Here is a 13,718-nt window from a genome sequence, read left to right on the forward strand (position 1 = left end):
CCTGCTGCTTTGCTGAATTTATTAATCAGTTCAAGTAGTTTTTGGGTTGAGTCCTTAGGGTTTTCTATGTATAGTATCATGTCATCTGCATACAGTGACAGTTTTATCTCTTCTCTTCCTATATGGATGCCTTTTATTTCTTTTGTTTGTCTAATTGCTGTGGCTAGGACTTCCAAAACGATGTTGAATAGCAGTGGTGAGAGTGGGCATCCCTGTCTTGTTCCAGATTTGAGTGAGAAGGCTTTCAGTTTTTCCCCATTGAGGATTATATTTGCTGTGGGTTTCTCATAAATGGCTTTGATTATATTCAGGAATGTTCCCTCTATACCCAGTTTGGCAAGGGTCTTGATCATGAATGGATGTTGGACTTTGTCAAACTATCGCCCAATATCATTGATGAATATAGATGCAAAAATTCTCAACAAAATCTTAGCCAACCGAATCCAACAACATACCAAAAAAATTATACACCATGACCAGGTTGGGTTCATCCCAGGTTCACAAGGATGGTTGAACATACGCAAATAAATCAGCATCATACACCACATTAACAAAAAAAAAGTCAAAAATCATATGATCATCTCAATAGACGCAAAAAATGCAAGGCCTTATTTTAAAGGTCACAAGACTGTCTTTCAGTTCGCCTAAGTATGCCTCAGATAGGACCTTGGAAAGCTTTGTCTTATTTTTCCTTCCTTAGAACACTATTGTCTTTCCCTGTGACCCTGGCTGCAGTTCCAGCATATCAGTGTCTTCATGTGATTAAGGTCAGGAAGAACTAGAGGCCTCCTGTGCCATCCCTGACTCTAGTAGGAGAGTCACATTGGCCTCTCAGTCTTCTGAAGGAAACACTGAAGATTGTTTAGCATTGATTATGTCTCATCATAACTTCTGGGTGTTACTTTGTATAATTTTGAAATAACTAGAGGCCAGGTCAGAAAATCTTGGTCTGCTAAAATTGTCAGACATTTCCACGTAATCTTCACAACTCACCAAGCAGTACTTGTTTATTACCATTATGCAGAAGAAGACAGTCAGGTTCAGAGAGTTATGATTTATATAACTTTAATTTATGGTGAATAGTGTTCCCAGTCCTTTTTAATATTGCCCTTCTTTCTAAGGATATGCAGGGGTTAGGAAGGTGCAATACCATGGAGAAGGTACAAATCGGATAAAACAGAAAAGGAGATTATCCTCCACCCCCCAAAAAAGAAAGCATTCATGACTGCTTTTATTTGGTTATCTTCTCTTTTAATTACATTTATATGTATATATTGAGTTATATATATATATATATAGTATATATGTAATTATATATGTCTTATGTGGATGTCTTTCTATATAAAATATATGTTATATATATGTCATTTATATAGATGTCTTTCTTTTTTGACTTCTGAGTATCCTTTCTGGCACTTTCTCTCAGGTCAATATACTCAGTCTATAGTATTCTTTGATTTCCTGATGCATGTGGCAGAGTTCAATTCAAAAATATATACAATCAACAGATATCCTGATGAAATATAGTTCTTTAAATTGAAGACATCCTTCTCTTTAAAGTTGACAGAGTGGATGCAATGGTACGCATATAGTCACAGAGATTTCCCCTGGTGATAAGATATCAGAGGCCTAATTCTCACCCAAGGGAGAAAGAGGCTGAGCAGGAATTGAACAGTAGTAGAACTGGATACTTGAAAAAGTCTGCATGAGTGTTTTGAGTGAGTTATGCTAACCAGAAGCCCTGTTGCAAGTTTAACCAGATCACTAATCAGCTTTGGAAATGGGAGGTACTTCTCTTTGTCCCTTCTTTTTCATCTCAGAATGGGCAGCAGATTGCCCATATTTTAATTATCATTTGTTAAACCAAGACTCTGAGTGACCCTCTCACTAACCCTATTTTCATTGCACAATAGACCATGTGTTAGCTGGGCTTCCTGATCTTTGAAGAGGATTTATGTGAGCCAAGTAGAGAAATCTGCTCAGGTTATTAAAGGCTAACAGCGGCCCTTCTAATGTGTCTGTTTATTATGTACATTATCTCCTCTATAGTCATAATATTACCTAGTCAATGTGTTTGTCAATTGTTAATATCTCTGTTGTTGCAGATACAGATGTGGTGTATAAAAGCGAGAATGGACATGTCATTAAACTGAATATAGAGACAAATGCTACCACATTATTATTGGAAAACACAACTTTTGTAAGTAATGAATAATTACTTTAATCATTTCAGTATTGTTTAGAATGCTCTCTCGGTGTACATAGTGGCATAATGATCTTTTTTTCAGCTTCAGCACTTGCAGAGCTTTTCAGGTGAAAAGTTAGGGGTTGGGTGTCATTGGAATCAATAGATCTATTGATACAAAATACCCTCATGACCATCTTCTTTGTTTTCTTCCTATTTATACTTTTTTTGGTAAATGAATGAATATTTTTAAGAATAATTTTGCTTCAGGATGAATATTTATTCCAGTATTTTCTACATAAGCTTAGTCATACAAATGCCAACATTTTAAAAAATGGTTAATCTAATGCAAGTTTCTCCCCTTTACTTTTCATATTTCCTGACTTCCTTCTAATTCTGTTCTGGTTTTTAGGATCAGAAAAGAAGTAAAGGGTAGACTTTGTAGGGGTTGATATGTTTTATTTTTATAATTTAGCATTCCATCAGTACCATATTTCTTCTTCAGAATCTTTGGCCTAATAATGATCAAAATAACTAAATATTAATTTTGTATCAATGTACACATTTATAAAATTACAAATATATGTGAACTTTGTCTTTGCGATAAATTTAGTCCTTTTATGGTTAGATTTAGCTATGATTAGGAAGCAGTAATCAGTATTGAAGACAGGATATGCTAGTTATTTGCAGATTAAAGTCAATTCAAATTAATTTCATTAAAACTAATTTGGATAACAAAATTAAATGCCTTATTGTATTTGTTTTCTCTATTATAAAGTAACATTTTTGAAAGGGAATATAGGCCATTAGTGGTCAAGCATTTAGGTTAGGAATAGATACTTAGTACATGAATACCTGGTTATGGGACTGCTCCATATTGATCATAGCCTTATACAGGTTAATGAGGTACTCCCTCTGGTCATGAATTATGTATTTTTCATCATTTATTCCTTGCTTTCTTAGTCTCTGTGATACATCAAAAAAGAAACAAAACAAATTTTTTTGGTTTTTACTCCATTCTGCTGATGATACTTGGTACTTCACACCAAACTCTAGTTTTTCTCAATGTGCTGATTAATGTCTTTTTATCTTTATGCTTGTATGTTTAATCTTTTAAAAATCCTTTTGAGCTCTATTTTACTCCCCTCTATATTGGCCATGACTCTTAATTACCACCAAGTCATATTTAACAAATATTCTAATTTACTGATCTCCTAAGATGCATAGACCCCCTAAAGACATGTATCTCACAACACAGATAATTAAGCAATTTATAATCCCTAATGGTGTCAAAATTCAGTGGAGGGGATTGAGAATAAAGATTGGAATATGGTTTACAGTTGCAACTAGTTAACTCAGAACTGCAAACAAAAATACAAATTACCATGATTCCAGATGAATTTCTTCCTCCTAACTCTAAGATAGCATTATTAAAAACAGTTTTGTTTTTAAAGCTCATGCTAAGCTAAAGTCTGGGTACTTTCTACCCTCATGCCATTCTCTTGGGGGAAACATTTCTTATTAGAGCATAAAAATTTTATTCATACTGCAGGGATTTTTTTCATTGAGCAGTTAGAAATATTTTAATTATATTTATAATTAATTGGATTAGATTACTATAAAGAGCTTTGTAATAAAAGTGTACCAAGGCAATTGAGGAAAAAATATTACTTAAAATGTGATTACAGAATAGCCTGTTGTTTAATAAGATGTATTTTGCAAAAAATGCGACTGCCAATTTATTTTAAAATTGAGATAACACCATGTTGTCATTCCCCTGCTTACATATATTTTAAATATGAATGGTAGGCACTTTTAGCTATGTAATCATGGTTAGCAGACATTATGAGTAACAATAATTTTGGCCATGGATGTCAAAAATAAAACAAAAGTAAATAATTTTCCTGAAATAATTGTCTTAAGGCATTCTCTTGGATTGGAGATAGGGTGGACTTCTAATGAAGGAAGAAATTAAAGGGTATGTAACTTTTTGAAGAGAAGTTATGTGAAAGAGGTGATTTAGACCCAAAACTGCTCTCAATCATTTCTAAGTCTTTGGAAATGTTATCTCATAAAGCCAGAAGTATTTCAAACAAAGGCTCTTTCACAGTGTCATAATGAGCAAAATGTTTCATAAGTATTAGCTATATTTTTTCTACTGCCAATAATTTGAATATCACCAGTGTCTTGGCAGAAAACACCAAGAGTCATAAATAGTTCCATTAAATCACTTTTTGAGATTAGAGGGAATTGGAAACATTATTCCAGGCCATATGTGTAAACATTAATAAGATTAAAAAAAAAAAAAAAGAGCTCATGCACTAATATGGAAAGAGAAATAGAATATCTATAATCTTTTAAAATATGCTAAAAATAGCATAAAACAGAGTGAAAATTTATGTATAGCAGAGTGAAAATTTATGTATGACTCCAAGGAAAATGGTACCTATGCTTTTTTGGGGCCAACTATTTATTTACAGGTCACTACTAAATAGTAAGTGTGACTAGAACCAAGGAATATTTATGGACTTATCATGCATAGAGAAAACATCAGTTGGTTTGCATACTATTATAGTTTTTTTGTTTGTTTGTTTGTTTGTTTTTTAGGGCCCCACCTACAGCATATGGAAGTTCCGAGGCTAGGGGTTGAATCAGAGCTGCAGTAGCCGGTAGCCACAGCAGCAAGTGATCTGAGTCATCTGTGACCTACATCACAGTTCATGGCAATGTTGGATCCCCAACCCACTGAGCGAGGCCAGGGATGGAACCTGCATCCTCATGGACACTAGTCGGATTCATTTCTGCTGTGCCACCCTGGGAACTTCATGTTTTAGTATTTTTATTTGTTTAATTATCACTTGTTCTGACACTGAATGTTTGAGATGAGGGGATAGATAAAATTTTTCTACCACCAAGAAATCAATGAACTTATTTTCTTTTTTTTTTTTTTGTCTTTTTGCTATTTCGTTGGGCTGCTCCCGCGGCATATGGAGGTTCCCAGGCTAGGGGTCGAATCGGAGCTGTAGCCACCGGCCTACGCCAGAGCCACAGCAACGCGGGATCCGAGCCGCGTCTGCAACCTACACCACAGCTCACGGCAACGCTGGATCGTTAACCCACTGAGCAAGGTCAGGGACCGAACCCGCAACCTCATGGTTCCTAGTCAGATTCGTTAACCACTGCGCATGACGGGAACTCCCATTTTCTGATTCATATTTGAGAAAAGAGTTGCCACGTGAGGAAATGCAATGCACAAGCAAACAATTGTTGAATAAACGCAACCAAAATATCACCTCTTAAAATTTGAAATAAAGAAAGGTTATCAGAAATTTCTGACCAGCCAGGTGGTTTCACATGCTGACTATAATCATAGTAAATTTATTTGTTAAAAATCTAGCCTCAGAAAGGCACACAAAGAAGGCAATGGAGGTAGATCCTTAGCTCACCTCCTTCCATGGGCACACCAAAATTACAGCTACTTACAGAATAACTATTGATGATACAAACTAGAACCTATCAGAAAAGATCTTCCCAATTACAATTGCAGAGGTTCTTTCCATGGAGCAATGGGTCTGAGTCCCATAATGGACTATGCAGTGGGTACTGGAGCAAGAAGTGGTGCCCCCAAAATATAGGGCTCTGAAGGGCAGAGAGGCTTATTTCAGGAGACCTGGAGGACTGTGGGAAATAGAAACTCCACTATGGAAGGACACATACCAACCTCACACACTCCAGGACTCAGGGCAGAAACAGTGAAAGGATCCTGGGTCAGATTTACCTGCTGATCTTGGAGAGTCTCCTGGAAAGGCGGGGACAACTGAAACTTACCCTGAGGATATAGACTCCGGCAGCAGTCATTTTAGGAAGCTCTTTCGACCATGTTGTCACTGATGCTGTCAAGGGATATTTTGAAATCCTCTCTACAGCTTCTTAACCTGGACACCCAGCCCTGCCCCTACCTACAAGCCTGTCTGCACCTACTTGAACTCTTCAGGCCAAGCAGCTAGCTTTGCAGGTAGCCCCACATACCAGCAGGCTCCCCTGAGCCCATAGCTGCCTGTGGACACAGTCGTCCACCAGACACACATACCAGTGCACAGGCACTGGACCCAGGACCTTCGGGGCCCTAAAGCCAGAGACCTTGAAACTTAGCTCCCTCAATCCCAGAATGAGAATGATCCCCCAAACTCTCTGGGACCTGGTCCCACCCACTGGCCAGCTCTAGCTTTGGGACCAGTCTCATCCATCAGCAGTCTTACACCTACTCTGGGACACCTACTCCTGGGACACAGCTCTGCCTGCTAGCAGGATGGCAGTAACCCCAGGATCATGCTTTACACTGTTGTATGAGCACCAGCCATGGGATTTTTGGATCACAATTCTGATCACCAGTGAATAGACAATGGACCCAGGTCCACTGAAGCCTCATAGCTTGCCTTTTTAAGACACGACCTACACTCCAGCAAGCCAGCATCATCCCTAGGAACCCTGGTCTCTTGCCTTTCCCACCTCCTAATCTAGGGCACCTTGGGCTCCTCACTCAGTAGCCTTAGGATCCAGCCCCACCAACCAGTGTGCTTATAACAGTTTTGGGACACCCAAGACCCTGCAACCAGAGACCTCAGGACTTGACATTGCCTCCCCAGAGAGCAAAAACCAGGGTCCTTCTAGACCATGATCCTGCCTACCAGTGGTCAATACCAACCCTAGCTGACCCCTGCAACGGCCTCAGCACTGCCCACCAGTAGGACAACGCCAGCTCTAAGATACCTTTTATTCTTCAGCCAGCCACATCATTATGCAGCTGCACTAATCAGTGAGACAGCAGCAGATCTATGACAGCTTAGAACCCTCAGACAGCCATGTCAGAACTGACCCAACCCATCAGCAGACCAACACTAGGTCCAGGAACCTCAGCCCCCAAACCATTTACCCAGAACCTAGCTCTGCCCACTAGTGAGCCAGTTCTAGCCCTGGGACCCTCTGGGGTTCCACAGTCATCCACCTTGTGGCCTGGTATTATCAATCAGTGGCTGGCAGCCTCTGAACAATTCAGGGCCTGGAAACCAGCTGGACCAGGAGTCAGCTGGGCTTACCAGACTGCCCTCAGTTGTCAGCCCACCATAATATAAGAACCCATATAGCCCACATAGGGGGCAGCCCTAAAGTATGTAGCTCTGGTGACCAGAGCAGGGCTGCTGAGATGCAAAAAATGTCTCCCAAAAAGGCCACTTCTCCAAGATCAGGAATCATAACCAACATATCAGATGCATAGAAATAAAAAAAGCAAATTGGGCAAAATGAAGTAACAGAAGAGCATGTTCCAAACAAAGGAACAAAGAAAAAGAACAAAGTGAAGTGGAGATATGCAATCTAACAGATAAAGAGTTCAAGGTAGTGATAATAAAGATAATCAAAGAACTTAGGAAATGAGTTAATGAACAGAGTGAGAAGTTATAAGTTTCTACCAAAGAGTTATAATATGAAGAAGGAATAAATAGAGATGAAGAATCCAGTACTGAAATTAAAAATACAATCAAAGAAATAAACAATAGATTAAATAATATAGAGGAATGGATCAGCAAGTTGGAAGACTGAGTCATGGAAATCACTAACAGTGAACAGAAGAAAAAGAAAAAAATGAAGAGTAAAAAGAGTAAGGACAGTTTAAGAGATCTCTGGGGCAATATCAAGCATAGTAACATTGACATTATATAGGGGTCCTAGGCATAGGAGAGAGAAAAAAGGGCAAAGAACATATTTGAAGACATAATAGCTTAAAATTCCCCTAACCTGGGTAACACACATCCATGTGCAGGAACCACAGAGAGTCCCAAGTAGAATCACCTCAAAGAGGAGCATACTGGAGTTCCTGTCATGATGCAGTGGAAACAAATCTGATGAGGAACCAATCCTGAGGTTGCAGGTTTGATCCCTGGCCTCACTCAGTGGGTTAAGGATCCAGCATTGCCAGGAGCTGTGGTGTAGGTCACAGCCGTGGCTTGGATCCTGTGTTGCTGTGGCTGTGGCATAGGCCGGCAGCTGTACCTCTGATTCAACCCCTAGCCTGAGAACCTCCATGTGCCACAAGTGCGGCCCTAGAAAGCAAAAAAAGAAAAAGAAAAAAATGAAAAGAGGAATATACCAAGACACACTGAAATTAAAAAGGCAAATTACATTTAGAACAGGTAAGTAATGGGGTCCTACTTTACAGTACAAGAAACTGTGCTCAGTCTCTTGGGTTAGAATGTGAAGGAAGATAATATGAAAAAAAAAACAAAGACTATGTATGTGTGGCTGAGTCACTTTGCTGTACAGCAGAAATTGAAGGAACAATTATAAATCAACTCTAATAAAAAAGATAAAAAGAAGAATATTAAAAGCAGTGAACCAACAAGTTATGTACAAGGGAACACTCATTTGCCTATCAGATAAATTTTCAGCAGAAACTCTGTATGATATACTTAAAGAAAGTGAAAAACCTACAACCAAGGAAACTCTACCTGGCAACACTTTCATTCAGATTTGAAGGAGAGATCAAAAGTTAACAGTTCAGCATTACCAAACCAGCTTCATAAGAAGTGTTAATGAGCCTGCTCTAAGTGAAAAAGAGAAAAAAAAAAAGCCATAACCAGAAACATGAATATTTGAAAGGAAATACAGTAAATATATATTTGGATATTAAGTCTTTATCAGTCTCATTTGCAAGTGTTTTTTTCCCATTCAGTATACTGCCCTTCCATCTTGTCAATTGTTTCATTTACATTCAGTTGGTCCCCTTTGTTTGTTTTTGCTTTTGTTTCCTTTGCCTGAGACAGATCCCCAAAATATATTGCTACAATTTCTGTCAAAGAGTGTTCTGCATAGGTTTTTTTTTTTGTTTTTTTTCCTAGGATTTTTATGGTTTTAGATCTTACATTTAGGTCTTTAATCCATTTTGAGTTTATTTTTGTATATGGTATGAGAAAATGTTCTAATTTCGATTCCTCACATGTGGCTGTTCAGTTTTCCCAGCATCACTTATTGAAGAGACTATCTTTTCTTCATTGCATATTCTTGTTTCCTTTGTTGTAGATTAATTGACCATAAGTGTGTGGGTTTATTTCTGGGCTCTCTATGCTCTTCCATTGATGTGTGTACCTGCTTTTGTGCCAGTGTCATGCTGTTATGATTGCTTAGCTTTGTAATATAGTCTGAAGTCAGGGAGCATGGTACTTCCAGGTTTGTTCTTTTTTCTCAAGATTGCCTTGACAATTTGAGGTCTTTTGTAGTTCCATATAAATTTTAGGATTATTTGTTCTAGTGCTATGAAAAATGTCATAGGTATTTTTATAGGGATTCCATTAAATCTGTAAATTGTTTTGGGTACTATGGGAATTTTAACATTAATTCTTCTGATTCTTGAACATTGGATATCTTTTCATTTCCTTGTATCATTTTTAATTTTCTTCATCAGTGTTTTATAGTTTTCACAGTAAAGATCTTTCACCTCCATGGTTAAGTTTATACCTAAGTATTTTATTCTTTTAACTGTGATGTTAAATGGGATTGCTTTCTTGCCTTCCTCGTCCTGCTAATTTATAATTTGTATAGAAAAATAAACAGATTTATTTATATTATTTTTGTATCCTGCATCTTTCTTAATTCATTTACTAATTCTAATTGGTTTTGGTGGATACTTCAAGTTTTCTATATACAAGATCATGTAATCTGCAAATAGTGACAGCTTTATTCATTCTCTTCCAATTTGGATGCCTTTTCTTTCTTTTTCTTGTCTGATTGCTGTGTCTAGGTCTTCCAATACTATGTAAACTGGAAACAGTGAGTGTGGACATCCTTGTTTTGTTCCTGATTTTAGAGGAAAGGCTTTCAGCTTTTCACTGTTGAGTATGATGTGAACTGTGAGTTTTCATCAATTGCCTTTAAGATTTTGTTATGTTCCATCTACGCATTCTATTCTTTATAAAAGAAGTAGTAAATAAAGGTTCAATTCATACTCCATCTATAATTACTCTATCATTAATCTTGTATTTTTAGGTATACACATATATTAATTTTTTACAAAAAAGCAAGATAACTCTCATTAGAGTTATCTCTGTTAGCAGCATTTATTTTAATAAGCTCTCATTCAGTTGAATACTGTTTTTAAAATTTTAAGGTTTTCATTCTTGATTATATCCCATTTTATATGCACACACACACACACACACATACATATATATGTAAATATATATATAATATATCCATTAAAATCAAGATTTGAGATTTGGTAAAATATAGTACAATTGACTATAAATATTATTCTTAATCACCCTCATTGACATTTTTGAGAACAATATAGTTAAAACATGTTTGGAAATATATATAGTATATTGAACTATCCAATATGACAGTCACTAACCACATATGGCTATTTAAATTTATTTTTAGATTAAAAAATTAAATTTAATTATTTAAGTTAATTAAAATAACATATAATTTAAAAATCCACTTTTCAGTCATAACAGCCACATTTGAAACATTCAGTATATCCAGATGGAACCAGAATCTACCATATTAGCTAATGCTCATACAGAGCCTTTCCATTATCACAGAAAATTCTTTTGCACAGTGGTGGTATGTATGTATATACAATAAAAATAAAAGTTTTCCTCCATAGCACTCAGTACTCCTTTTTCAGGGCAGCGATGCACATGTCTGTGTGAGTATTTAATTTAAACAGCATGGAATCCTTTTTTATCTACTTAATAATAACTTGAATATCTTTTTATAAGAACCCTTTTGTTTTTCTCTAATATCTTTTAAGGGTACATGGAACACCTTTGCATAATTCACTGTCATATATTCATTTCCCATTATATTCCTGTAAATACACTTGGCAACCATTTTTGAAATATATCTATAAGCTAAATTCATAGCACTACTATTGTTGGACCAAAAGAAATGTCAATTTGAAATGTAATAAATGGTATCAAATTGGCTTAATCAGATTCACCAATAGCATTGCTTGTTAATATACTCAGACTATCACTAAGTATTGCTGACATTTTAACTATTATCAATTTGGCTGATGAAAAAATAGCACGCAATCATTATATTGATTTGCAATTATTTGATTGAGTGACATTGAGCATTATCTTGTCATAGGTGCATTGACAATTGACTCCCATTTTTTCCCTAAATTCCTTTGTATAAGCTTCAAAAATTAGAACTTGCATGCAATATCCATCTGCAACAACATTTTTTCTTTACTCATTTCTACTTAGCCTGAACTTCACTGGAACCATTCATTCATCACCATTTGCGAAGTCTAGTGAAAGATTCTTTTGAATTTCAAATATCTTATTAGACCTGTAGCTATTGTTAACTGATGGAAGAAGGAATAAATAATGTATGTTAGTAAATGAAGAACAATGGGAGGGTTTGTGAGTAAATGTCTAAAATAAACTCATTTAGCTATAAATACCTAATTAATAAAAAAACCATCTGCCCTATAAAATGTTGGAAATACACGCCTTAACTTTTCTCTCACTTTTCAAAGTGAAATAAAATGAATAAGGAAAAGAAACAGGCAAACTGAACATATTCTTCCTGCCTTGGGCTTAATTTGACCTTTATCTGGACATTTTATTTAAAAGTGTGCTCTAAACAGATTGATCTAATCATTCTAAACATTTCATAGAAATATTAACTATTAGTTAAATTTAATGAGAAGGGAAAATTAAATAAATAACTTCTGGCTTTGGGAGGCATAACCCTCCCAGACTTCAAGCAATATTACAAAGCCACAGTAATCAAGACAGTGTGGTACTGGTACCAAAACAGACATACAGACCAATGGAACAGAATAGAGAACCCAGAAATAAATCCAGACACCTACGATCAATTAATCTTCAAAAAAGCAGGCAAGAATATAAAATGGGAAAAAGTCTTTTCAGCAAATGGTGCTGGGAACACTGGACAGCCACATGTAAATCAATGAAACTGGAACACACCCTCATACCATGCACCAAAATAAACTCTAAATGGCTTAAAAACTTAAATATAAGAGAAGAAACCATCAAACTCCTGGAAGAGAACATAGGCAAAACATTCTCTGACATCAACCTTATGCCTATTTTCTCAGGTCAGTCTCCCAAAGCAACAGAAATAAAAGCAAAAATAAGCCAATGGGACCTAATCAAATGGACAAGCTTTTGCAAAGCAAAGGAAACCATAAAAAAAAAAAAAAGAAAGCTTACAGAATGGGAGAAAATAGTTTCAAACAATGTAACTAACAAGGCATTAATTTTGAAAGTATACAAACAACTTATACAACTCAAAAGCAAAAAAGCCAACAACCCAACTGAAAAATGGGCAAAGACTTGAATAGACCTTTCTTCAAAGAAGACATACAAATGGCCAATAAGCACATGAAAAAATGTTCAACATCACAGATTATTAGAGAAATACAAATCAAAACTACTGTGAGGTACTACCTCACACCTGTCAGAATGGCCATCATTAATAAGTCCACAAATAACAAATGCTGGAGGGGGTGTGGAGAAAAGGGAGCCCTCCTTTACTGTTGGTAGAAATGTAAATTGATACAAGTACTAAGAAAAACAGTATGGAGGTACCTTAGAAGTCTATATATAGAACTACCATATGACCCAGCAATCCCACTCTTGAACATATATCTGGAAAAAACTTTCCTTGAAAAAGACACATGCACCTGCATGTTCATTGCAGCACTATTCACAATAGCCAAGACATGGAAACTACCTAAATGTCCATTGACAGATGAATGGATTAAGAAGATGTGGTATATATACACAATGCAATACCACTCCGCCATAAAACAGAACAAAATAATGCCATTTGTAGCAACATGGATGGAACTAGAGACCCTCAGTTCCAGAAGTAAGTCAGAAAGAGAAAGACAAATACTATATGATATCACTTATAACTGGAATCTAATATACAGCACAAATGAACCTTTTCACAGAAAAGAAAATCATGCACATGGAGAGCAGGCTTGTAATTGCCAAGGGGGAGGGTAAGGGAGTGGGATGGACTGAGAATTTGGGGTTAATAGATGCAAACTATTGCCTTTGGAATGGATAAGCAATGATATCCTGCTGTGTATCACTGGGAACTATGTGTAGTTACTTATGATGGAGCATAATGTGAGAAAAAGTAATGTATACAAGTATGTGTGACTGGGTCACCATGCTGTACAGTAGAAAATCAACAGAACACTATAAACCAGCTATAAAGAAAAAAAAATCATTGAATTGAAAAAAAATAACTTCTGGCTTTGGGCCATTAAAATGCAATATTAGTAAATGACAACTCAAACTAATTTGCCCTGGAAACAATTTTTTGAATTTATCTATGTATTTTTGGTGACTAACAGAATTTCTAAGCACAGTTGAGAGGACTCTACAGTGTTTTCAACTGTGACTATGAGGTGAGAATAGAAAATTGTTTTCTTAGTTTAGAGTTGGGGATTTGGGCTCAAGACACTGTATCTGAAGGTAACCACTGACTG

At 36.3% G+C, this 13,718-nt stretch overlaps 1 protein-coding gene across 1 annotated transcript in view; it reads left to right on the forward strand.

The window, feature by feature from the left end:
• The window catches only part of LOC125123010 (inactive dipeptidyl peptidase 10-like), a 333,549-nt gene that overhangs the window by 307,137 nt on the left and 12,694 nt on the right, over positions 1-13,718 (forward strand). Inside the window, exon 4 of the mRNA XM_047772091.1 lies at positions 2,106-2,200. Within this exon, the coding sequence (XP_047628047.1) occupies positions 2,106-2,200 (95 nt within the window). The remainder of the gene's footprint in view (positions 1-2,105; positions 2,201-13,718) is intronic.

The sequence above is a fragment of the Phacochoerus africanus genome, chromosome 3, assembly GCF_016906955.1.
Source record: "Phacochoerus africanus isolate WHEZ1 chromosome 3, ROS_Pafr_v1, whole genome shotgun sequence".
NCBI classification, from domain to species: Eukaryota; Metazoa; Chordata; class Mammalia; order Artiodactyla; family Suidae; genus Phacochoerus; species Phacochoerus africanus.